Source organism: Verticillium dahliae, genomic scaffold (genome assembly GCF_000150675.1).
Source record: "Verticillium dahliae VdLs.17 supercont1.15 genomic scaffold, whole genome shotgun sequence".
In the NCBI taxonomy this organism is placed as follows: Eukaryota; Fungi; Ascomycota; class Sordariomycetes; order Glomerellales; family Plectosphaerellaceae; genus Verticillium; species Verticillium dahliae.
In genome coordinates, this window is record NW_009276934.1 from 21,878 (window position 1) to 45,130 (window position 23,253).

The following is a 23,253-nucleotide window of genomic DNA, read 5'->3' on the forward strand; positions in this document are numbered from 1 at the left end:
TAACTCTGAAGTATTTCTTAAAGCTTTTCTACTGGTTTCGACGGCGACTTTGTTGCTCAAATTCACTGGCTGTGCCCACCCAACTCCAGCCATGGCCGACGCAATGGAGGGTAATAGCTTGGATCTGTGTGCGACTGCCTATATCGTGTTAGCTGCGTCTGGCTGGCTGTACTAATTTCAGACGCACAGCCAGGTAATCCATGTGAAAGACCGCAGGGACTAATGTCGTCAACGGTATCGGCATGCCCTGTCTTGCTAGTTTGATTCCTTTCGAACTCTTACGCTGTCCTGTGACGAGCGCCATAGTGCCGACTTCTACAAGTCTTTCTAGGGATGACTTGCCCAGAAGCCGTTCCAGTACTTGAACAGTGGTGAGGTGGCTAGAACCGACATGCCCTGAAGGGGGTATCTAACCGCCGAGTTCATCGTCTTGTTCTGTCGACTGGCACACTAAAGCTGGAACCTTGCTTGCGAGCTCTTCCTTCTTCTTTCGTGAGGCCGGCATAGAGGCCCGCGAGATTCTGTGGAACTCTTCGTCAGAATTGCGCTCGAAGTCAAGGAAACAAATTAGTCGTTCAAAGCCGGCAACTTGAGGGCCTGCCGGGGGCAAAAGGCTTGAATGAAGACTAGGGTGATGAAGACGAAACATGGCAACATTTGATGGGAGGTCAACGTCAGTGTCGCGGGCAAGGCGCACGCCAAGTTGGCTCCAAAGCTGTGCCATGTCAGAGGTGGCCGATTGCGATCTCGAGGGCAAACATACGGCGAGATGCCCGAATACCGAGGCCGCTCTTTCCAGAACTGCTGCCAGAACATGTCTCTCGTCGCTTTTCACATGAATGTTGGTGTGCAACTCAAGCCTACAGGCACCCGTTCGTGCAACCCACAGGCTACCTTGGCAGACCAAATCCTTCAGGGCTGCTGAGGTGGGTATGGCCGGACAACCAACAGGAAGATCAAGGATCATGACGGATCGGATCTTGAGACGCCAAATGTCATATTCGTCGAATAGCAAGAATGGCTCAAGCGGTATTGGAACAGGAGCCATGAGGAACGGCTTGCTAAGGTTGTTGGAGTGAGCTAGGTCATTTCCGCTTGTTCGTGCCCCCCGAAGACAGTTACGGCCGAGGTGACTCTGCGCTGCTGCGTAGGTAAGGTAGGTAGGTAGTATTTCACAAACGAAGCGACCTCCCTGTTGCTATCCTTCTTTGTGTCAAGACGGTGATTTTGTCAACTGTTGCACTTGCTGGGAGGAAGGGGCGCCCGACTGCCAAGCCACGCGACGTGGGCACAGTGTTAGGACATGGCTTGTCACCCATGTTTGGTGGAGTTAATTATGTGTCTACAGTGCACAACCCGCTTGCTCGGCATGTGTGGATCGGTAATGCCAATGCTCCCTGCTTTATGACTTCACTCCTCGCGGTCACCTGGATCGTCTCACTGGCACCATCACCAATTACCAGCGTTTCTTTCTGTATCATCAGCTCAGACGCGGCCTTGGCTCAACACCCTTTTTGTGTCTCCGGGTGCAGGTCCTACTCAGTCCTTATCTGCCTGCGACCGGCACGATCAACCTGCACGTCTGATCTGATCGGCAAGTCCAGATACCCACCCACTACTCGAACCTGGTGACCCGACGATCAACTACCACGCCTTGGGTATCGCACAACAACAGAAGGGCATGAGATCATGCCTCTTGCAAACGTGGGCTCGCTGGTCCTTTGGCACGTCATTTTCTTGACCCATCTCGTACATATCAGCCTCTTCTTTCGATACACGGAACCCGAGTTCTTGATCCCTCTTTACATTGTCGTCAAGGTCCTGGGTTATAGACCGGATAATCTAGATGCTCCAGCGCAAGCATGGCCCCCCCACGTACCGAAGTGGTACAACATGTAGCTTCAAACGGCTACGAATCACCCGACGAGAACAATCTGCCCCTTTTATTCAGTGTCCCCCCTCCAGCCAAACCGGCCACCTCGTCACCTGTTACTGATGCTGCCTCCAAACAATCTGGCTCTGCTCACGAGCCGTCTGAAGCCGTTGCAAGGCGTGCACCGGCCTCGCCGTCTGGCCCAAGGTCCCGCCCAACGCTTGCATCTTCTCATGGCTCTAGTCTCAACGGGATACTAGCAACCGCCGCGACGAAGCCAAATGGCAAGGTCAGCCTCCGAGATCGAATCGCATGTCATCAATGGACATGGTTCGCCATGGTAAGTCTTTCCCCAATAGCTCTGCAACCACTGCTGACGGTGAAAAATAGACAATGGTAGACGCCTCATGGATAGCTTCGTTGACTTGGACTGATCATTGCAACCACAGGCTACCGGTGGCATTGCTAGCGTTCTGCACTCGCGTAGGTTACTTGTCAAGCGGCCTCAAAGGGAGCACTCGTTGACCGTTGGCGCAGTGTCATATCGAAGCGCTTGGCTGGATGGAGTTGGCATTGCCTTCTTCATATTCAACATTCTCCTCTTCATAACAAATTGTGGTCTTCTGTTGGCCCGCTTCCGTCTGCGACCAGGTTCTTTCATGAACTCATTTACTGATCAGATGGAGTCTCTATTTATACCATCATTTGTGGGTATCAGCATTGCTTCAGTGCCTTATGGAGGCTGACGATCCCAGTTTGTCTCGTGCGTGCCTCGCTCCCTCTTCCCAACGATCTCTAACCTCTCAGTATTACCGGAATCATGATAAACACTTGCCAATATGGAGTTCCCCACACCGGCCCTTGGTTACTTCGAACCATGGAGGTCATGTTCTGGATCAACCTGGCACTCAGTGTCATGGTTAGTGCTACGATCTACCTGATTCTCTGGTCCACCTTGTGAGTTCGGAATTTTCCAGCCGGAGCCCTTGTCTGACGGGAGGTCCAGAATTTTTCCTATTCACATGATGACACCGGTCTGGGTGTTTCCGGCTTACCCATTGCTTCTCAACGCCCCCTTTGCTGGAAATCTCATTGCTTCTGCCGTGTCGTCGGGCCAAGGGCTCACCGTTAACACAACAGCCGTTGCACTGAGCGCCATTGCGGCGCAAGGAGCAGGTTGTCTTATCGCTTTCATGATTTCATCGGCCTTCATCTACAGATTGATGACCCAGAAACTGCCTAGAGATGCGCAGCGGCCTGGTGTCGTAGGTGCCACCCCGTAGTGCGTGAAAGATTCGAATTAGCTAACAGTGCCGTAGTTCATCTCGATCGGACCATACGCTTTTACTGTTGCAGGGATTGGTTTGTTATTATGGGTTCCGAAAGCCCGCTTCCTTGACTGACGCCTTGCAGTTCAGATATCGAGTCAAGCAGAGGTGGTGTTGCCTCAGAACTTTATGGGCACTGATCAAGCTGTGCCGATAGTCAAAATCATGGCTGTCATGATTGGCCTTTGGCTGTGGGGTCTTTCTATGTGGTTCTTCCTCGTATCAGTTGGTTCATTGTGGAAATATGCCAAGCCGGACAGGACAATGCCTTTTCACATGACATGGTGGTCGTTTGTGTTTCCGAATACTGCCTTGATTACAGCCACGGAGGCGATGGCGAAGGCGTTTGAGAACGGGGGGCTCATGATCTTGTCCTGCGTCATGACGGGGTGCTTGATAGTTGTCTGGGCGGCGATCTTTGTGACCATGCTCGTGTGCCTGAAGCAACGAAAGTTGCTGTGGCCCAAAGATGATAAATAGAGGGCATAACAGCAAGTTCCCGCCCAATTTGATTGACCTAATGGCAAGTATGATCAGGAGTTAATATTCATATTCTATTATTCCAAAGACATGCCTTCGAAGGCTTGTGTGCACGATTACACACCGTGCCATTATTCTGACAGTGCCTGTGATTTGAGAAGAGGATGGGCCTCTGGACGGCGACCCTTCCGATGGACTCGGCTTTGTCGCACGGTCGAGTTCATCTACAGCGCCGCTGCCAGCGAGCCACAGCGGCTGGACCCGCTAATGAACCGGCCATGTGTCCACCTCCACCCCAACACCATCAACGACCGTCCAGGATTCGCCGCATTCACGTAGAGAACGTCTACAGCACACAGGCGAAACACACAACCAGAGACGACCTCTTCAGCTTGTTTCGCGGACACTGAAAAGAGAATTTGAGTCGCAGGTCACTCGGTCGACAGACATGTCGTGGGACTCAAAGTCGGGGCAGCATCGCCGCCAAAAGAGCTCCGTCTCTCAGAAGAACCTCCCTCTTCTCACAAGACAGCAGGCGAAGCCCGTCTTCCAGCCCAAATCTAGCCACGTCGAGGATAGCTTCCTACAAGACTTTCTCGACCCATCATTCGACCCGGCTGTCTTTCTCAACACCACTCTACCCTCGCTCCAGCATGGCTCGACCTCTAAGGGTACCGACCGGGCGGTACCGCTCGCCGACCTCTCAAATGAGACGCAGACGCTGCTCTCGCAACTCAATGCACACACGGTCCGCCTATCGACAACGCTCACCCAGCTGACCGACGACATTCTTCGGAGCGGAAGCCGTCTCGCCTACCAAGTCGAGCTCCTCCGCGGCGAAACGCTCAGCTTCGCCGAGACGATGAATGAGACGCTCCAGCCCGACATTCAAAAGTTCCTGCCCGAAGGCCTGCCCGACGCAAGCAAGGAGGGCGCAGACGTGAGAAGACGTCCTTCAGCCGCCTCGACGACGCCCGCGCCCGACGAGGAAGCGTCCGTGAGCGCAGAGGCGGCGTCGCTCCCCCACGAGCCTACGCACGTGAAGCAGCTGCGGACGCTGACGCTCGTGCGGTCGCGGCTGGATTCCGTCATCAAGACGTTTGGCGACGCCATGGAGTTTGTCTTTCCGCCGTCTGAGCTCTCTGCGGCGTCGGGCTTCTTGTCTGTCTCGGCGCCGGAGCCTGGCACGGGAAGCTTCAGCAGCGGGGGTGGGGAGCAGCAGAACACGGAGGAGAAGGGCCAGCAGGTGCTCAAGAAGCTGCGGGAGGAGGTTGCTGATCTTCTCAAGGGAGATGACGCCATTGCTGGTATCGAGAAGGCGGCAGAGCGGGTGGAGGAGCTGAAGGACTTGACGATGGTGTGGAAGGGCACGGCGGAGGAGAACGGCCGCGTAAGGTTCATCGAGGGACTGGCCAAGATGGTGGAGGAGCGACACCGAGAGCTGTTGAGGGAGGCAGAGGACACTGCGAAGAGGGAGGCCGGTGAGGGGAACAGGCCGAGGAAGGGAAGTGTGAAGGCCAAGGCAGAGGAGGCGAAGACGATCCTCGGAGGTTACGGCTTGATGAGCCAGCTCCAAAAGCTGCGAAGTGGACTGTAGTGAGCGCTGAACTGGTCATATCTTTGTAACATCAGGCAAAATATCAATGACATGAGTTGTCCCAACACATGGTTCGTTGCTGAGCTGCTTGGGCTGACGATTCATTAATGTACTACCGTCGGTGGGTTTTTTCCTGCACTAAATACTCATACCCGAATCCAGGGTTGTCCGAAAGAACGTAGACCTCAAGCAGTGCATTCATCAACTTGCGTGTAATCTGTTTTGCTTGTACTATATTTTCGTAGACTTCAACTCCTTTGGTTTCCATGTCATACCTAAGGTACCTAGGTACCTTACACAGGACGCTGAGCTAATGCATAGCGTTGTGCATTGGTGCACAAAGCAAGGCTCCTCGCCATTGGCCCGTCACTGTTGAGTTTGGACCCTCTCCATTGGTCGGAAATGGATCGGCCTGTGCAGCCATCAAGTCCCCTGGCCACAAGCGCACTCGCAGAAGCAAGGCTGAATTGAGGACCAACACCACCAGACCGTCCAGCGTCCCGCCTGACCCAGCTCCTTCCCATTCTCTACCCTCCAGTGTCCTTACACCCTCCCACCCATACCGGCAGCGCACAATTCAACTTGTCAACCTACGCCGACGCAGGAGCTGAACCGCCCGAATGGCTGCCAACGAGTCGACGGCGGCCGCTGGTCCGTCCAAACGGGAGAGAAAGCGTCTCTTCATCACCGAGAAACTAGCCTTCCTGAACGAAAAGTTCCACCGTGAGCGCGACCTCACCTACCGAGACCAGCTGCAGAAGATACAAGTCGACAACACTCTCGTCCAGCGCCTAGACCCATATGCCTCTGACGCACTCGAGGTCATCGCCAGCGCTCGTCGTGATCATGCCGAGGCGCAGACCCCCGAGACCTTGCCGGAGAACACCCGCACACTCCTGCACATGTCGGGCCCAAGGTTTCAGGATTTCCTCCAGGAAGTTGAGGACCTGATCGAGTATCGTGACTCGAGCGTTGCGCAGCAAAAGGTTTGACTGCACCAATTATTCTCATCGTCGTCTCGTTTTTTCTGACCCGGTTCTCTCTCAGCACGAGCATGACCGCCGTCTCCACCAGTACCAGAATGAGCACCTCTACAAGATCGAAGCTGCCAACCGCGAGCACCGGGCGCTAGCCGACACCCTCCGTGACCGACTCATCAACACTGTCTCCTCTCGTAAATACCGCCTCCAGAAAGAAAAGGAAGCGCTCGAGATCTCCGACTCGTCTGCTCTCCTTCTCCATCCCAACCAATTCAGCATTACAAACCCTGCAAGTCCTGGCGGCACCCACAAGCGAGCAACCCGACTGCGCAAGGATGCCGAAGACATCCCCGGATACTCCGAGGGCAAGAAGCGGAAGCGAGTTCCCGGCGAGGACGACGGTTCTCCAGCTCCTGCGCGTAGGGCTCTCGACCCCAATACCACAACGCCCCTGTGGCAGAACGAGAAGCTCCGCTACGCTGCGAAGCACCACGGCCCGGCCTACAGCTTGGACAAGCTCTTCACCGAGAAGGAGCTCTCGCTCACGCGCCTCAACGCATCTCTGGCGGCGCACAAGTACATTCAGAAGCACAAGGTGTACTCCAATGGTGCCACGTCCCCGAACGGCAGCGATTCGGGTCATGGCGATAATGACAGTGCGGAGCAAGACGGCGACTCGGCCTCGGCACCCATGATGGAGCGCACGGCATCCCATACGACGAGGAGCACTCGCGCCGGTATCAACCAGAGCCTGCTCGATGCGGCCGATGCGTCAAATACCCTCGAGCTACCCAAACACATCGACATTCTGGAGCCTCACGAGCCGACAAAGATCCCTTCTACCCACATCGCCTCGTACTTCAAGACCAACGGTCGTGTCACGGAGAATTGCCCAACCTCACTGACAGTCGAGGAAGCCAACTCGGACATCCTTCTCATGGAGCTTTACAAAAAGTACGATGCCAAGCACAAGCCTGGTGCGTCCATCGACCATCCCAATGGCAGCAAGAAACTGCTCGAGTCCGTCGTTGCCCCTTACGTCAGGACACACTATACGGGCTTCCGCACCGGCGGTCGCGCCAATCCCAAGGCGATGAATGAGAATCTCGTCAGTGTCGAGGCTCGCGACTCTGCTCCCTCAAGTCTTGCTGCAGCTCTGGGGGCTGCGGCCCCGATGAGCCGCCAAAGCAGTGCCGCCGGCGGTAACACCATGAGCCGGCAGGGCAGTGCCCGTGGTAAGACACGGAAGAATTGAACTGGCAGGGGCCTGCAGGCAAGCAACTGAGCGGTAGAGGAAAGAGACGAGGCGGCAACACATGAGACGGCGTTTGGTTATATGACTGAAATGAGGATTTTCTTGGTCTTGGTACTAAGGCGCGGTTTTCGCGCACATGGGCTTCTTTTTTTTTTTCTTTTATCTTCAGTCCAGTGAGTGGTCCTACATGAACCTAGCGGGCAGTTTTACGCACAAGCATCATTGGCATACAGAACTCTGGTAATGGGGACAGGCAGGGATAGCAGCACACGGCGGAAGAAGTGATCATAGTCGTTCGCAAGGGCACGGGACACTCTTTTAGTTAGTTGGTGCAGATACCCAATTGCTATTATGACATTTCATGGCTTCATCACATTTCATGGCTTCATCACATGCTATGCTGTGCTTGCTTTGCTGTTCCCGCTATCGCCCATCCTCTCTCTCAGGGCCCGAACACGAGCGCCCTCACCTCGATGCTCTCCCGTCCCTCGGCATCCTCCGCCGTGCCGGGATGCGCAAACGCCGTGTGCGCCACGCGCCCTCCCTGCACGCCGCTCCCCTCCTTCAACGCCTCGCTGTCGAAGCACTCGAGCAGCAGCCTCTGGTCGCCCGTCATGCCGGAGAGATAGTACCACCTCTGGCCCTCGTGGTAGCGGATGCCGGCCGTCTCGCCCGTGTAGCCGTTGGCGTAGCGGTGCTCGACGGGCACGACCTCGTCGTCGCGCAGCGAGGCGCTCGAGGCGAAGGCGAGGGGGAACGACGCGACGGGCCCGCGGTTCAGCGGCCGCCAGACGTTGACGATGCGGTAGCGGCCGGCGAGGAGGCGGTCGGCCTCGTCGTCGGACGCGGCGTGGCGGCGCACGCGCAGGGCGGCGGAGCGGGCCGTCTGGTCGATGTGCACGCGCTGGACGGGCTCGCGGGGGCTGTCCTTGCTGGCGCGGCGGATGGTGTGGTCGAAGAAGATGACCTTGTTGGCGCCGGGGATGGCCTTTCAGCAGCAGCGCCTCCAGCTCGGGGTAGTACTTCCTCTTGATCGAGTCGTCGTCGGCAAAGGCCGTCTCGGCGGAGGGCGGCTCGCTGAGATGAGGGCAAAGGCGTCGCGGTCGAGGTTCTGGAAGGAGGACTCGGAGCCGCGAATGTCTGTTATCGGCACAGGGCGTGAATCGGTCGTGTAGTTGCGAATGGGCAGACCAGGAGGGGGAGGGTCAACGTGGTTGAAGGGAGCGGCGCCGTCCGGGGGTGGGGCATAGAAGTTCAGGGTCGCCGTCGTGTTGCCGGACATGATTTGTTGCGACACTGTGATTTTTGTTTTGGGGTGGGGATATACAATGTAAGATCTGATAGGTAAAGATGAAGCTGTCACAGGCAGTGGCGACTGATGACGGTCACAGTGTACGTTTGCTTGTGGTGGTTAGGAAATTGGAAGACAGGCAAGTAAATAGATGCTCGAAGTTGTAAGGTAAACCACAACGGGAGCAGGTGATGGTATCTTTATATACTGAATATGGATATTGTATTTCAAATCATAAGAGGCCGAGGTCATCAAGATGAGCTGAGCTTGAGTGAGCTGTGATGTTCACGCCCAATCACGCAATTGATGGGAGGGGGCCAATGATGACTTGACGACAGAAGGGCGTATCATGTAATGGATGGCGGTCTTCAGATTAGTAAAGCACAGGAGCTGCGACGAATTGCTCTTCCTCTGTTCGGCAGGTGGTTTTGCCAGCAGTAGTTAGTTTCTTCGAGACCTCCTCATTCTTTTGTCCTGACAAATCGATGGCGTGGTTGAGGGACAGGGCAGAATCTGGGGTAACCGCATGACGTAATACTGTGTGCGCAGACCGTGCCGTCTGGGTTCGCACTGCTGCGACTGCCGACGCATCGGGATGCACTTGCTTGCTCACGTCCACCTGCGCCGGGGTCGCGATTGCCAAGACATCGATGCCGCCGCTCTACTACGGTTCTGGTGGTAGCTCAGCATTAGGTACCTCCCCAGGTACCTAGATAGGTAATGGGCAATAGACAGTGGGCAGGCAGCGGGCAAGCAGCGGGCAAGCAGCGGGCAAGCAGCGGGCAGCCCCCGGGCAGCCCCCAATGCTCATGAGCCCAAGAGCTAAATTTAGTACTCCCAATTCGACCTCAGCGCTGTTGCCGTCTCTCTGGGTAATTAACAGTCAACTTCATCGACCGCTGCCGTGACTCGTCTCGCGACAACATCCCCCTCACGAGGTCCGCGCCCGCGCCGTGTCATGTCTGGCACCATACTACCGATTGACCGCATCTGTACCGGCATCGACCTCAGCATCCATTGGCATCGGCCTGCAGCCCTATCAACCCGAGTGCTGCTGTGACTCGCCTGCAGCCACCAATGATGTGACGCTCAGCTCCTTGGCTGCACTACACCTCGCGATGGCTTCAGCTCATCTTCAACCACCCTCGCAACCTCCGCCCAATGGACACACAAACGGGCAGGGCCTCGTGATGCAATCACCGTCTTACCCCGCCCGAGCGAGGCAGCATGCCGCACCATTGCTCATCCGCCCTACGCTTCCTAGCAGGCATGTGGACGCCGCTACCTTCGAAGATGCTTTTGTCTCCTTCATCATGTACTGCAACCCCGCCGTACCCCTTGAGACGGACACGGGTACTTTGCGGGAAGCATTTCGTGCCTTGCCCAAGTCCGGCGGCAAGTCCTTCACTGCCTTCAACCTCTTCTTGCTCGTGAGGCAACTCGAGACGAAGGAGCTGAAGACCTGGGCTGAGCTTGCACTCAAGCTCGGCGTCGATCCGCCCGACAAGGACAAAGGGGAGAGCTCCCAAAAGATCCAACAGTATGCCGTCAGGCTAAAGGTATCGACCGAGCCATGCTGTCGCCCTCCTGGTGCTCACTGCTAACCGCTGCTCAGCGCTGGATGCACTCGATGCATGTGGATGCCTTCTTTGAGTATCTCATGAGCATTCCTCATCCTTACTGGACTGATATTCCTACCGATCCGACCCCCATCTACCAAGAGGGACGAGATGGTGTCGCTCCCGTGGATGACATGGCCTTGCGTGCTCTGGTGCCCCAAGCACGCCCCAAACGAGGCAAGAAACGCCCCGAGGAGGAGAGCTTGAACGAGTCGCCCTCACAGCGCCCCAGAATAGAGCCGCCAGCCTCAGAAGAGTACGGTACTGCCCGCAACAGTCTTGGCCCTTGGTCGGCGCATCCGGATGCTAGAGGCCGTTTTACTGCACGGCCGCCAGATTCCCTACTGCGTCCCGGCCCAGGGACCGGTCCCTGGCTGCATGAACCAGACGCCCAAACCCCTTTGACAGCGTACCCCCTCGGGCCCCTCTCCGCTATCACGCCCACGACCCGAAATAATTTCTGGGGGGATTCCAACGAGCCCATGTCGGCCGTGAATCCCAAGGGCAAAACACATCAGCAGCGCCGCCACGGCGCAAAAGTTGTCTCCTCAGCATGGCGTAGTCGCGGGCTCGGAGGCAATGCCAATGGCAAGGCTCGCGGCAGGCCGCCCATGAACCGGAACATCATGGACAAATCTGCACAACCAGCAGGCTCAGCAGCTGAGCCGGGTTACGATTCTTCTGTGCCTGATGGCAGCGACCAAACCATCACCCCGGCGATGCATACGCCCCCTTCAAACACTTCCTTGGCCGGCACACCGATAGGTGCCCCTTCTATACCGACCCCTATACCCCCTACAGCACCTCTACCTTCAGAATTCCCGGTTCACACCCAAAGACCGACCAAGCCCAGCATATCACTTCAAGTACCCGAGCGCGTTGGAGGCTCGGTGCGACTTGCCACACCGCCGCGCCCCTATTTCCCGCCACCGAACCTGCAGCTACCTCCCGAGGTCGTGGTCCACGGTCAACCGAACCCTGACCATGGAGGCTTTATGAACCAGACCTTCTCCAGCACCGCTGCTCCGACGAATGTCGCTCGCGCAGCTGCTGCCACCACGAACCCGCGTCCAACCGCACAGCAATACACATCGAACCCAGCATTCAACTTTGAGACAACCGATCACGAAGTCCCTAGTCTTGACCCTGCACCCCGCGTGACTCCTCTGGGGTTTTTCGACGATATGGAGGAACGCACCAATATTGACGCCACGTTTGGCTACTTTCATAGCGAGGTTCTGCGCGCCGATTGGTACGACGCGAGCGGAAAACGCACACCGCCCTGCAGTCTTGACGAGGCTCATGCACTTGTTGCTAGCATCATAGAGGCCCTCTACGCGGCGGCCGCCTCTCACGCCGCCTTCCTCATCAATGTCGCTGCCTTGGCCGGGGGGGCAATGCTCATGACGACCGATAAGATGCAAATCAGGCGGCTCGTTGAATACGAGGACCGCACGCATTTTGAGTGCTCTTGGGTCTACCGGCTGGGCAGTGTGAAGGGGACGTATAGGATGGCGCAGACTGTACAGCATGAACGGTGGCAAAGGTCGCCCGACGTGAGCGAGGCTGAAGATGACCCGGGCACCACCAAGGGCGGCGGCGGCTTGTGGCGGAACAAGTACGAGAATCTGATGAAAGAGATGCGGGCTAAGGACAAGGAACTCGCGGCAATGAAGAGGAAGGTGCTGGGCATGTTGGATTCATAAGCGTGGCAAGATGGCTGGTCTCTGCATATTGTGCCCTTTCACGATATTTTTGTCACATGTTGGATACGGAGGGAAACACGTATATTTGCATATAGCTCAGCAAGACAAATTGAGTGTATCCTGTAACTAACGTAACCCCAATTCATGATACCGACAGGCGTGTCGTTTGCCTATGGTCATCCCAACTTCAGCTTGCAAAAGAGATGTGCCATGCCCAAGAAGCTTTGCACGGCAGTGCTGTTGTCCTTCGATGTACCAATGCTCATGTAGTGAAGTGGTTGAGTGTATGCAGCGATGACAAGGCTCGAGCACCGCCGGCATGCTAAGCACAACAAGCCAGTCACAGCATATGACCCAATCGGTCTTTTCTTGAGTGTTTGAAAGAGTCACAAAGCCGTTGGACTCGAGCATGCTTGCCCAAATTGTGTTATCCTCCATCGAGCGAGTACAACCCGGCGCAACGGCACTGTTGCAGAAGCTCGCGGCTAGAACAGCTCTGCAACTCTAAATCATCAATTGCATCGGCCATGTGAGCCTTTCCATGCTGAGTGTGGCGCGGCCCGGTTGCAGAGAAGTCCTTGATGAAGGAAGAGAAAGGTCTGAGCTGGATGGGCTCAACACTAGCGAGGTTTCCTACACGGAGGCTGTACTGCCTTCTTTTCCGAATCGGTTCGTGTTGGGGCTTGATAGCCGTTAAGAAATCGAAAGACACCGCTTGGGAGATCTATGCTGTATGATACGCAAGACCCTATCTACCATGTCTACCCATGCATGCCTCGTCAAAAGGCCGAAAGCCTCCCATGCATGGCACCCCCAAAAGAAATCGCCCGCGGAGAGCTTTGTGCCAAAATTAAGAAGAGACTCCCCTCATTGGCCAGCAATTCACAACGAAACCACGGTCTCGCCAGACTCTCTCTGCTCATCCAAAACGAAAACCCCGACCACGACATGTCGCCCACCACACGACTGTCAAAAATACAAAACATACAACACCGAGGATTCGCTGGTGGTCACCCACCCAACTACTAGTTCAGCCCTTACTGGTTTATCGATGGGAGAGCGGACGGGATCCCGAGTTTTCCAGTAGGTATGGTCGTATGTGCTAGAGACGCTTCGCGAAGCGGCTCATAGCGCTTTTGCAGAACCGAGCTCGCAGCTTTGGCAACCCTCAAACCTTGTCACGCAACGCAACATGTATTCAGGGCCACTGTACTAGCATTGGTCTGTCCCGGTATATGGGGAGGCACTCACTTCGTACTGATGATGGCAAAGTATGGCCCGGGAGACCCCAGCCGTAGCGGCCCCGACGGAACTCGCCAACCGCCTCACGTCATCGGTCCGGTCAAGTCACGAAGTAACACGAACCCACACGATAAGGTGCATGATCCCCAGCGATCCAAAGCTTGAAGAGTGGCCAAACAGCACAAAGCGCCGAGGATGGAGATGCAGCAATTGTGGGTTCCCAGGCGCTGATCGGGTCCAGCAGAAAATGTGGGCAACTGGAACTCATGATATCGGAATCGAGATGAATGTCTGCAACCAGCTCTCTTCTTCCATGTCGGTTAAGAAATATCAGAACTTGCGTTTCCCAAGTCACTGGCGTCGGGCCATCGCTAATGTCGAGGTATCCCCAGGAATCGGTCCAGTTTGGGACCATTCAGAGCAGCTTGCTGGTGTTCCACACAAGAACGTCAGACCCCGTACTTCGATCTCGGAAGCCTTCACAGTCCGTCCATGATGTCAATTGATCTTCCAAACATCGGATGTTCAAAGCCGAAGAAGCTGCCTGTCCCATTAGACTGTTCGCGATCCACGCGAGGCCGTCGGGGCTCAGCCCTCTCGATGTGTGAAGTTGGAGTAGTCGAGACGAAATGATCCAATGAGAGCAGAGTGACAGCCCGCCATGCAGCCTCCTGGGTAAAGGGTCGTTTCCATTCCAGGAGCACAGTGTATGGTGGGAACAGCAGCTGAGGATCAGCCCCTGATGGCGCAGACGACGCGTCTTGTGATGGCGCTACGGGCGGGACGGCATGTCAACACACGTAGTTGAGGGATCTACTAGGGACATGATCACCTTCTTCGAGTGGAGTTTTTTTCTCTATGTTTTCACAGTCTGCAGACTTTGATCGGAGCATCGTTGTGCGATCGAGAGAGCGAGAGCCGAGGCCGCGCGAGAAGTCTGTCCATTGGGGGGCACATTCAGTCTATGCTGTGCTACAAACACGGCGCCCCGTGCTTGGGCTGCTGCTGTTTCTTGTGCGTGACGCACAGTTGCTCAAGCTCAGTATCACGGTAGGTCGTTCCTAAGCCATCACAAAGGCTCCTTGCTTGCCCATGTTTCACGATTCATGTCGCCCACTGCGTCGCCGGCCAGCATTTTTGAGAAACATTGCTTTTGGCACTCTGCATCATTCGGCCCCTGACGTTAGAAAGGGGCACGGTGCCCCATAGCTCGGGGAGCCAAAATCTGACGCGGCAGAGATTGAGAGTTAGCGGCTGATCGCCGTGGCCAGCAGTGACGAATGCCAACCAGCCGGCGACAGTGCTAGCTGATACCGTTGTGGCCTGGCGCCGGGCGCCGGCGCACTCAACTGACGGGGTTTCCAGCGGTCAAATTCTCAACAGACGGCACATTGGTGCAAGGACCATTTCTGACGGCGGCAACGGGAGGGAGGCTGCGAACGGTTCTGGAGAGCATCGAGGCACCAGGTTGTGCTGGCGGCCTTGCACACTGACCATCGACGGTGGTCTGAGGTAGGGAGCATGGCTCGCTTTTTGACATTGCGTCGAAGCGTCCAGGCGCTCGTCTGCCGCCTGGGCTACGAATGTTTCGTCCAACTTAGGTACGCAAGGACGGGGGCCCGCCCTACTTACAGTACACTGCTGTTCACATGGTCGTTCAGGAGTCCGTGTAAGACGGAATGGAGACATGGAATTTTAGACGGTCGCTTGGCGTCGCAGAAGGGGCAGCACTGCACTGCGACTCTCTCCTCGTATTGGAACAGAGCGATGCTCGATTTGTGCGATTGCCGTTCTCGATTTATCTTGGAGCATTACGTTGTTGGTGTCTGGTACGAGATGATCAGCGCAGGGAGCCTCGTTTAAGCTCATATCCTCCGGGCTCGCTGGAGGTTGGAAACCTTGGTAGGGACGTAGCAGTGGTGGAAGCCCGCTGCGACTTTGCCTAGCCAGGTTGGGGCGACGATCCGGTTGACGGGCACGCTGGAGCAGAATCGAAAGAAAAACAGGGTGCTGTGACTCGCGCAAACACACTGTGGCTCACAGCCGTTTCTCGGTCTACATGTGCCATGTACCTGGTAGTCTGTGTCGTTGTGATCCGTCGAGCACCTTTTTCAGCCTCCGTGTGAGCAGGCCAGCGATGGAATAATGCCAGGAGAAACGGCGAGTATGTAAGCGCGCGGCGGGCGAAGCAGAAGGCCTGGTCCCCATTGCGGATTCCTTTGGCTGTCAATATTTACCATGGCAGTTGGCTGGCTGGCTGGAATGGCCAGGCCGTTCGAAAGCAAAACAAGACGGGCCAAGCCAAGTGGCCGGGTATCTTGCTTGGGTACATGTACTTGAGTACGCGTCGCCTTGCTTGGAGCTTGGGCGAGGCCGTCGGACAAGAGTCGTCAAGAGCAGCAGTGGAAATGGAGATTGATGTGGATTGATGTGTACATGGATTGCTTGCTTGGTGGGATTGGGGTTGGTGGTGGTGGTGCGGAACCCTTCCCAGTGCCTCTCAGGGCCAGACGATGATTCGCTGGCTGGGCCCTCTGCGGTTCTGTGGTTCCTCGAGCATGAAACAAGGAACAGGCGGCCGCCTGGCTCTTGCCTGGCTCTTGCCTGGCTCTTGCCTGGCTCTTGCCTGGCTCTTGCCTGGCTCTTGCCTGGCTCTTGCCTGGCTCTTGCCCGTTAGCCGTCTCACGCCCCTGAAAGCCGGTGGCCGCCAACCGGTGGCCGCCAACCGCCAACCGCCTGGCACGCCGCGCCAGTGGGTCGATGCAGTGGGCGGACGCAGTGGGCAGGCGTGGGAAGGGATGCCCACGGAGACACGAAGCAGGCACGAACCAAGGAAAACGCTAGACAGTGGCAACCCGTGGCGCGCCCCCTCTTGCCCCTGCAGGTCGAGGACCCCACCGAAGGCCCTTCACTGTGGATCCACCAGACTGTGCCCAGACTGTGTCCCCTGATCGCTGGGGTACTGTAGACGGACCTGGCAGTCGTGCTCCAGCGGACCCCTACCGATCGTCATCCTCGTCTTGAGGTGCTTCAGATTGTCGATTTCCACGTTCCTTGAAATGCCTTGCTGATCCGCCGCCTCGCTCGCTCGCTTCTGTCAATTCCCTTTCAGCCCTCCTACCTACCTATTCCTCCTATTCCTCCTATTCCTCTTATTCCTCTTATCTATTTCCTTGTTTCCCCCCCCCCCATTTCCATCGATCGCAGACATAGACCAAGTCTCCTCGCCAGTCGTTACTTGGAATTGGCCTTGTCGTCATTGGACTCACACCCTTAGGTCTTCTCGCACCGACTTCCCTTTTCGACGTTTGACATTGGGACGCCATCTCGTCTCGTGTGCATTCGAACAGACGTTTCGATACCCAGCAATTCCCTCCCAACAATACAGAGGTGTGGATCCGGATCCCCTCGTCCAAGCTACTCACCTGCCGAGCATCGTCATTCACTTCTCAGGGTCCGCGCCCTTGCCCTTTTTCCGCAACTAAAAACCCAGTAACGCCTCCGACCACTGCCGCCGGGGCTGCCTCGATGACCCTCTCCCCTCGACACAGCGGCTTCATCCCCATTCGGCGCAGCCATTCTAAAGAAATGGTGCAGGATCAAGGCATCCCTCTCACGCAGGTGAAGAGCCATGCCAGCTCCACGGGCGCTCGCCGCCCCAACATGAACATCGCCATGGACGGCTCCGGCTCTGGCCAAGAAACACCCGACGAGAAACAGCACCTGCATGCCCGGGGCCGCGCCGGTCGCCGCAAGGGCAAGGCGCTCTCGAGAAACGATACAGGTGGCTCCGAAGAGGTCTCGCTCAACGCCATGGGCCGACTCTACAAGAAGATCATTGGCGCCTCAGTCGTTACCCGCTACCTCGTCTACATTATTCCCATCGCTATCCTTCTCGCCATTCCTGTGGTTGTCCTGCCCATCACGGGCCACAGGAATGATCTTCCCGTGGGCAGGAGCAGCAAGGACGGCGATGGCAACAGAACCCCCGGCCCTGCGCTCTTCCGCCTCTTCCTGTGGATCGAGATTGCGTGGCTCACCTTGTGGGCCGGCAAGGTTGTCGCCTGGCTCCTTCCGCGCGTCTTTATGTTCGTCGTCGGTGTCGTCAGCACTGGCACGCGCAAGTACGCTACGGTCCTACAGAACCTCCAGATTCCCATGTCCTTCTTCTTCTGGGCGCTCGCCTCCTGGCTCACCTTTCGCGGACTGTTCGGCGGCTTCAACAACGTCCACTGGGTCAAGGTCGTCGTGACCATTCTTGGCGCCCTGTTCTCGTCTGCCGCTGTCTACCTCGCCGAGAAGGCCATTGTCCAGCTGATTGGTATCTCCTATCACCAGCGGTCCTTCGCCCTTCGCATCAAGGCCTGTAAGCGCGAGGTACACCTCCTCGGCCTGCTGTACGACGCCTCCCGCACCCTCTTCCCCATGTACTGCGCCGAGTTTGAGGAGGACGACGACATCATCTCCGACTCGATCCTCGCCCAGACTGGCAAGAAAGTCGGCGGGGCTGCTGTGCCCCTCAAGTTTGTCGGCAACATTGGTCGTGTCGGCGACAAGGTGACGGCAGCCTTTGGCAACGTTGCGTCCGAGATCACTGGCAAGCAGGTCTTCAACCCCAACTCGGCCCACTCCATCGTCATTGAGGCCCTCGAGAAGACCAAGTCCTCCGAAGCCCTGGCACGCCGCATCTGGATGGCTTTCGTGTGCGAGGGCAACGACTCTCTGTACCTCGAAGATGTTCAAGAAGTCCTCGGCCCCTCGTACAAGGACGAAGCTGAAGAGGCTTTCAACGCCATTGACGGGGATATGAATGGCGACATCAGTCTTGAAGAAATGACTCGTTCCATTGTCGAAGTGAGCAAGGAGCGCAAGGCAATCACCGAGGGCATGAAAGACATTGGCCAGGCCCTGCGTGTTTTCGATAAGGTTTTGATGTTCGTGGTCCTCCTCATCGTCATCTTTATCTTCCTCGCGTGGTTCCAGAGCAGCTTCCTTACGACTGTCGCTACTGCCGGCACGGCCCTCTTGTCGCTGTCTTTTGTCTTCGCCGTCACCACGCAGGAGTTCCTCGGTTCCTGCATCTTCTTGTTCGTCAAGCACCCTTATGATGTCGGCGACCGCGTCGACATTCACGGCTCGGAGAAGCTGCAGCTGGTCGTCGACAAGATCTCTCTTTTGTACACTGTTTTCACTCGCATCGACAAGATGCAGGTCGTCCAGGTAGGCCCGTTCTGCCCAGAGGCAACCGTATTTTGACTTTTGACTGACCAATGGCAGGTGCCCAACATTGTCTTGAACAATTTGTGGATTGAGAACGTGTCCCGCAGCAAGGCCATGAAGGAGGTCATCACCATCCACATTTCATACGACACGTCCTTTGAGGACATTGAGACGCTTCGCCACGAGATGGAGGCGTTTGTTCGCCACTCGGACAACTCGCGCGATTTCCAGCCCGATGTTGCCATGGGTGTCAGCAGCGTTGGCGATCTGGACAAGCTCGCTCTCGATGTTGTCATCAAGCACAAGTCGAACTGGCACAACGAGATTGTCCGCGCCACCCGTCGTTCCAAGTTCATGTGCGCCCTGGTCCTGTCCCTCAAGAAGGTCCCCATCTACGCTCCTGGCGGTGGCTCCGAGGCTCTTGGTGGCCCTACCAACCCCACATACTCTGTTTCCGTCTCTGATGAGATTGCTGCGGCTTCCCGCGAGGAAGCGGCCAAGAAAAAGGAGGCTGCGCGCTTGATTCCGCACGAGACGGACATCGCCGCTGGTGCCGATTCCGACTCGACCAAGGAGAGGCAAGCCATGGCGGGACTCAATGTTAGGGACCCTGCAGACGGAGAGGAATGGGGGTACCGACTGGGCGACGATCAAACACCCTCGGATGCCCGAGGACGTCGATCTGAGGATCACCGCCGTTCCAACGACATGGATCGCAGTCATTCGGAGCTCGTGAAGCGCGCTAGCACGCGCGGAGGTAGACGCAAGGCCGGCGAGGGTCTTTCCAACCTCTCCTTGGTGGACTCGCGCCAGCCAGAAGGCCACGGCGCCCATCTGGCCCCAACAACCTCGCGGCTTCAGACATATGACGAGGAGTCTTCCACCGAAGCATATGGAAGCGGATACCACAACAACACAACTGGCGTGAACCGTATGCCTTCGTCCGCGTACAGCTTCACGGCTGGCAACAACCTGAGCCCGGTCGAGAGCAGGCCGCACCCGCTGCAGAGCCAGCCGTACGGCCGTCAGGGCCAGGGCCAGGGACAGAATCAGGGGCCGGCTCCCCAACGGTAGAGGCATTGACAGAAGAGTCACGGCAGGAAGTTTTACGACGAGGCCCGTAGATGGGCCGTAATGACATAGACACCATCACAAGAATGCAGAATCATGAATCAACCTGATTAACGTAGTGTGGTTTCTTTGATGGACAGTGTGGTGCCTCATTGATTGTGTAGAGACTTGCCCACCACCCCGATCACCAAGCTCTGTCTCTCCCCCTCTTAGCAGACGTGCTCCACCTCACCAATGTTCTCCTTCGGCCCGAGATCCGTCTTGAGCACGCGTGCGAACAGCTCGAGCAAGACCTCAAAGCACACCTTTGAGATGGCCGGGTCGTAGCGGCCCTTGCTGAGCTCGTCGCGGATGAAAGCGTGCTGGGCCCAGGCGAACTCGTAAAACGACGTCGTGACACCGGCGTCGCGGAGCTTGGCGCGGATGAGGTCGCGGCCCGCGGCGGGGACGTGCGTGTCCTTGACGCCGAAGATCATGGCCACCTCGGCGTGCGCGAGGCGCGGCAGCCGGTCGAGGGTGTGGGCGCTGTCGTCGGGGCCGGAGGCGGCGGCGTTGGCGGCCGTGTGCGGGCCCAGGGTGCGCGTGTGGATGTCGGTTGCGAAGTAGGACGTGCAGGCCGTTATGCGGGGGTCGAGCTAGCGGCGTTCGGGTTGGTACTGGGCGGAACGCATGCGAGAAAGGGAGGGGAGGGGGAAGGGGGAGGGGGGACGTACGGCGGCGCGGACGGCGAGGTGGCCGCCGAGACACATGCCTGTGCTGCCGATGAGGCCGGTGCACGTGGGCAGGGTGAGGAGGTGGTCGACGGTGCGGCGGGAGTCCTCGTCATACGACTCGAGGGTCTGGAGGGGAGGGCAGGGCTGTTAGTCTCGAGTCCAGCTTGAGCCATGTGTGTCCGTTCGTCTGACCTTTTCGACCTTCCAGGCGTTGCCCTTGTCGGTGCCGGGGACGTCGTAGGCCAGGGCCTCGGGGCCGGTGAAGTCGTGGTAGGACGAAGGCGCGGCGACGATGTAGCCCTGGCCGGCGATTTGGCGGGCGAAGCGGGCGACGGGGCCAGTCACTGTGAGACGGCGGTTCAGTCTTCGGTGTTGCTGGGAGGACGGCCTACCCCGCCATTGGAGGGGCCGTGATGATTGCGTTACCTTGGTAGATCTCGGAGAAGAGGCAGACGCCGGGGAATTTGCTTATAAATGTCAATTAATCAGTCTTGTTAACGTTCTCGGGGAGGCCTACGCATTGGGATATCCGGGGATGCTGGGGTGGAACACGTAGATTCCTGTGATCGGTTAGCCGTGGGACGGACGTGATATGAGATGATACGAGGGGAGCATACGCATGGAACCGTCCTTGCCGTCGGCGGACGTCGCCACATCGACGTAAGATTCCTTGATGAGCATCTTGGACTGCTTTTATGTAAACGGATTGGCAAGCGAAGGAAGAATACTGGCGACGGCAAGCTTCAGCGCGGTGAAGAGTAAGGCGCCTACCATTCGAGCCACTTCCCATGATGGCTATCACATCCGCGGGGAAATCGTCCTCGCTGCTGAGTCAGCGACACCCGAGCCACGACATGCCCCTTTAGGCCCTGGATCGATAAAACAGCTATATTCTCAAGTACGACACGGATCAATGTTGGTCATTTCATATGGGAAAGTTGCGAGCTACGTCTGAGTGACACCTTTCGGCATCGTTCACTTTGAACTAGGCTGATGTTGACTTGTTGCGGTGCCAACTGCCGTGACACTTTACATGAATATTGTCTTCCATGGAGCCCAGTAACCGAAGCCCTCGTTGCCACTTGATCCATGGAGGATCAGAAAACAGAATTTCTAAAAAGTTCAACCTTCCCAGACCACCGGAAGAGGAGGCGTATACTGGAGGAGGTCCTTAGGTCCAGCAGGAGGGAACATATGTTGGTTCTCAGTGACCATGAGACCTGCCCACGCACGTCAGTCACAGCACCCTGCCATATAGGATAGCCCCAAAACTACTTACCTGGAGTCTTGAGGTTGTAGGTACCAGGAAACCTGGCAAACCCCTCGGGCACGCCACCACCTTGGCCTACTATCTCCACATGGGCGCAGTTGACGTACCACTGGCTCATGTGAGCCCAAGGCAGTATCCAGAAGTGCTCTATGCGCAGAAGGTACTTTCCGGGCGGTGTGGTCTTCGGGATCTTGAATTGAACCTGAAGGTATAATCAGCATCGTGACCTCCGTGTCTGAGGAGCACCCGTCTCACCTCTTGCTGCTGAAAAGTCTCCCAGTGGGAATCATTCTTAGGGCCGACGTAGCCAATCTTGAACCAGTCGCCATTGCCAGAGTAGGCCTCGAGAACATCGTTGGGCGCCCGTGAAAGCCAGATCATGGCCGGACCGCGATGGTTGATCTCCGCGCCCTGCGCCAGGTAATGGTTACCCCCATCAATGTGAATACCAAAGGACGCTTGAGACCCGGCCTGAATCGTAGCCGTCTTGGTGCGTCCGGCCGAGGCAAAGGCGTTTCGACCACAGGTGATATTGGTCGACGTTAGATCGGGGGTGCCCATCTGCGGGACCACTTTGCCGTACTCTGGGTTGGCGTTGAGCTGCTTGTCGCCGTTGGCTACATCACGGACGTACTCCCAGTCGCCGCTTTCGACGCCACTGACAATCAGGCGAGAGAAGGCATCTATAATGATCAGCAAGAGACATATGAGAGCTTGGGCGTATGAGGCGTACAGTGGGCGGATGCCCCATTGAGCAAAAGTGCGAAGATTCCAAAGGCTTTCATGGTGTCAGGTGCGGTACTTGCTGGGCGTAGTGTTTGTGTGTCTGAGCTTGGAGGCTTCTCGAAATCAATGTTCGACGACAGAGGAAAGCAGTCACTCTTTATATAGCAAGACAGCTGGTTCGATCGCATACGATTATCATCAATCGTCGCTTACTTGTACTTCGTTGGTGTCGCCTGCTTTTGGTACGAGATTCTTACTCCATGTGATGTTACATGCATTCCGGCCACACGGGAGCTACGGCATCAAGAACCACCACCAGCATCTAAAGCAGTGCCCGAGCTGTTTCTTGAGTGGCTCCACGGAATGTATGCCGCAGAGTAAGCTAGAAAGTCGAGGGACTGTGCGGATTCATATGAGTGACGGCAAACGGGAGGCGAAGCCGAAGAGGGTTCGTGATCCTTCGAATGCACGAGAGGCCCTTTAAGTAAGAAACAGACCGCAAAGGCAGAGCCTTGAGCGGCTGCAGGCGCGCGCTTCCGAATCATGGACTTCCGACGTCAAGGTCGGTATGCTCACGGAGGTTCACGTGAGATTCAGTGCCATTTCTCCTGAACTTGCAACTTCGTTCCTTAGGATGTGGCGGATCCTGGTCTTCTACATCCATGCTGCACCCATGCTATTCAGAAACCGTGCACCTGCATGTTGCGCGGACCAGGCATCCTTCGCTCCCTTCGGGCTCTGGACAATGATGCTTCCCATAGGACCTGCAGCGTGGCGACAAATCAAACAGTTGGCCAGCGATATCAACTGATGCCTTCGCATCCTTCTGTAAGCATTACTTCACGTAGCTTGTTGGTTGAGTATAGCTCTCACTGTGGGTTC

The 23,253-nt window shown here is 56.6% G+C and overlaps 9 protein-coding genes and 1 non-coding gene across 10 annotated transcripts; 5 read left to right on the plus strand and 5 right to left on the minus strand.

Annotated features, from left to right (window-relative positions):
• Positions 1-242: 242 nt before the first annotated feature.
• VDAG_06896 (uncharacterized protein) lies at positions 243-1,129 on the minus strand. The gene is made up of 2 exons (XM_009655801.1): positions 764-1,129; positions 243-715 (listed from the first exon to the last, which is right to left on the minus strand). Exons 1-2 carry the CDS (start codon positions 1,046-1,048, stop codon positions 410-412), a joined length of 591 nt encoding a protein of 196 aa, XP_009654096.1. The 5' UTR covers positions 1,049-1,129; the 3' UTR covers positions 243-409.
• Positions 1,130-1,862: 733 nt separating this feature from the next.
• Positions 1,863-3,743, plus strand: VDAG_06897 (uncharacterized protein; the record flags this gene model as incomplete). Its single annotated transcript, XM_009655802.1, has 9 exons — positions 1,863-2,213; positions 2,264-2,269; positions 2,323-2,356; positions 2,411-2,580; positions 2,629-2,636; positions 2,681-2,830; positions 2,880-3,138; positions 3,193-3,235; positions 3,287-3,743. 9 exons carry the CDS (start codon positions 1,863-1,865, stop codon positions 3,679-3,681), a joined length of 1,416 nt encoding a protein of 471 aa, XP_009654097.1. The 3' UTR covers positions 3,682-3,743.
• A 313-nt stretch (positions 3,744-4,056) lies between these two features.
• VDAG_06898 (uncharacterized protein) lies at positions 4,057-5,278 on the plus strand (the record flags this gene model as incomplete). Its single annotated transcript, XM_009655803.1, has 1 exon — positions 4,057-5,278. The coding sequence occupies exon 1, from the start codon at positions 4,130-4,132 to the stop codon at positions 5,276-5,278; it is 1,149 nt and encodes a 382-aa protein (XP_009654098.1). The 5' UTR covers positions 4,057-4,129.
• A 620-nt stretch (positions 5,279-5,898) lies between these two features.
• On the plus strand, positions 5,899-7,513 carry VDAG_06899 (uncharacterized protein; the record flags this gene model as incomplete). The annotated part of the gene is made up of 2 exons (XM_009655804.1): positions 5,899-6,264; positions 6,326-7,513. The coding sequence occupies 2 exons, from the start codon at positions 5,899-5,901 to the stop codon at positions 7,511-7,513; spliced, it is 1,554 nt and encodes a 517-aa protein (XP_009654099.1).
• A 442-nt stretch (positions 7,514-7,955) lies between these two features.
• On the minus strand, positions 7,956-8,795 carry VDAG_06900 (uncharacterized protein; the record flags this gene model as incomplete). The annotated part of the gene is made up of 2 exons (XM_009655805.1): positions 7,956-8,501; positions 8,667-8,795. 2 exons carry the CDS (start codon positions 8,793-8,795, stop codon positions 7,956-7,958), a joined length of 675 nt encoding a protein of 224 aa, XP_009654100.1.
• A 1,127-nt stretch (positions 8,796-9,922) lies between these two features.
• On the plus strand, positions 9,923-12,129 carry VDAG_06901 (ARS-binding protein; the record flags this gene model as incomplete). Its single annotated transcript, XM_009655806.1, has 2 exons — positions 9,923-10,363; positions 10,420-12,129. 2 exons carry the CDS (start codon positions 9,923-9,925, stop codon positions 12,127-12,129), a joined length of 2,151 nt encoding a protein of 716 aa, XP_009654101.1.
• Positions 12,130-13,110: 981 nt separating this feature from the next.
• On the minus strand, positions 13,111-13,226 carry VDAG_20030. The gene has a single exon (XR_692073.1). It is a non-coding gene; the product is annotated as a 5S ribosomal RNA (ribosomal RNA).
• A 3,733-nt stretch (positions 13,227-16,959) lies between these two features.
• Positions 16,960-19,665, plus strand: VDAG_06902 (serine/threonine protein kinase; the record flags this gene model as incomplete). The annotated part of the gene is made up of 2 exons (XM_009655807.1): positions 16,960-18,591; positions 18,649-19,665. 2 exons carry the CDS (start codon positions 16,960-16,962, stop codon positions 19,663-19,665), a joined length of 2,649 nt encoding a protein of 882 aa, XP_009654102.1.
• Positions 19,666-19,871: 206 nt separating this feature from the next.
• On the minus strand, positions 19,872-21,056 carry VDAG_06903 (carboxymethylenebutenolidase; the record flags this gene model as incomplete). The annotated part of the gene is made up of 4 exons (XM_009655808.1): positions 19,872-20,297; positions 20,376-20,501; positions 20,568-20,842; positions 20,993-21,056. The coding sequence occupies 4 exons, from the start codon at positions 21,054-21,056 to the stop codon at positions 19,872-19,874; spliced, it is 891 nt and encodes a 296-aa protein (XP_009654103.1).
• Positions 21,057-21,322: 266 nt separating this feature from the next.
• Positions 21,323-22,430, minus strand: VDAG_06904 (fungal cellulose binding domain-containing protein; the record flags this gene model as incomplete). The annotated part of the gene is made up of 4 exons (XM_009655809.1): positions 21,323-21,595; positions 21,655-21,847; positions 21,901-22,328; positions 22,379-22,430. The coding sequence occupies 4 exons, from the start codon at positions 22,428-22,430 to the stop codon at positions 21,498-21,500; spliced, it is 771 nt and encodes a 256-aa protein (XP_009654104.1). The 3' UTR covers positions 21,323-21,497.
• Positions 22,431-23,253: the final 823 nt, after the last annotated feature.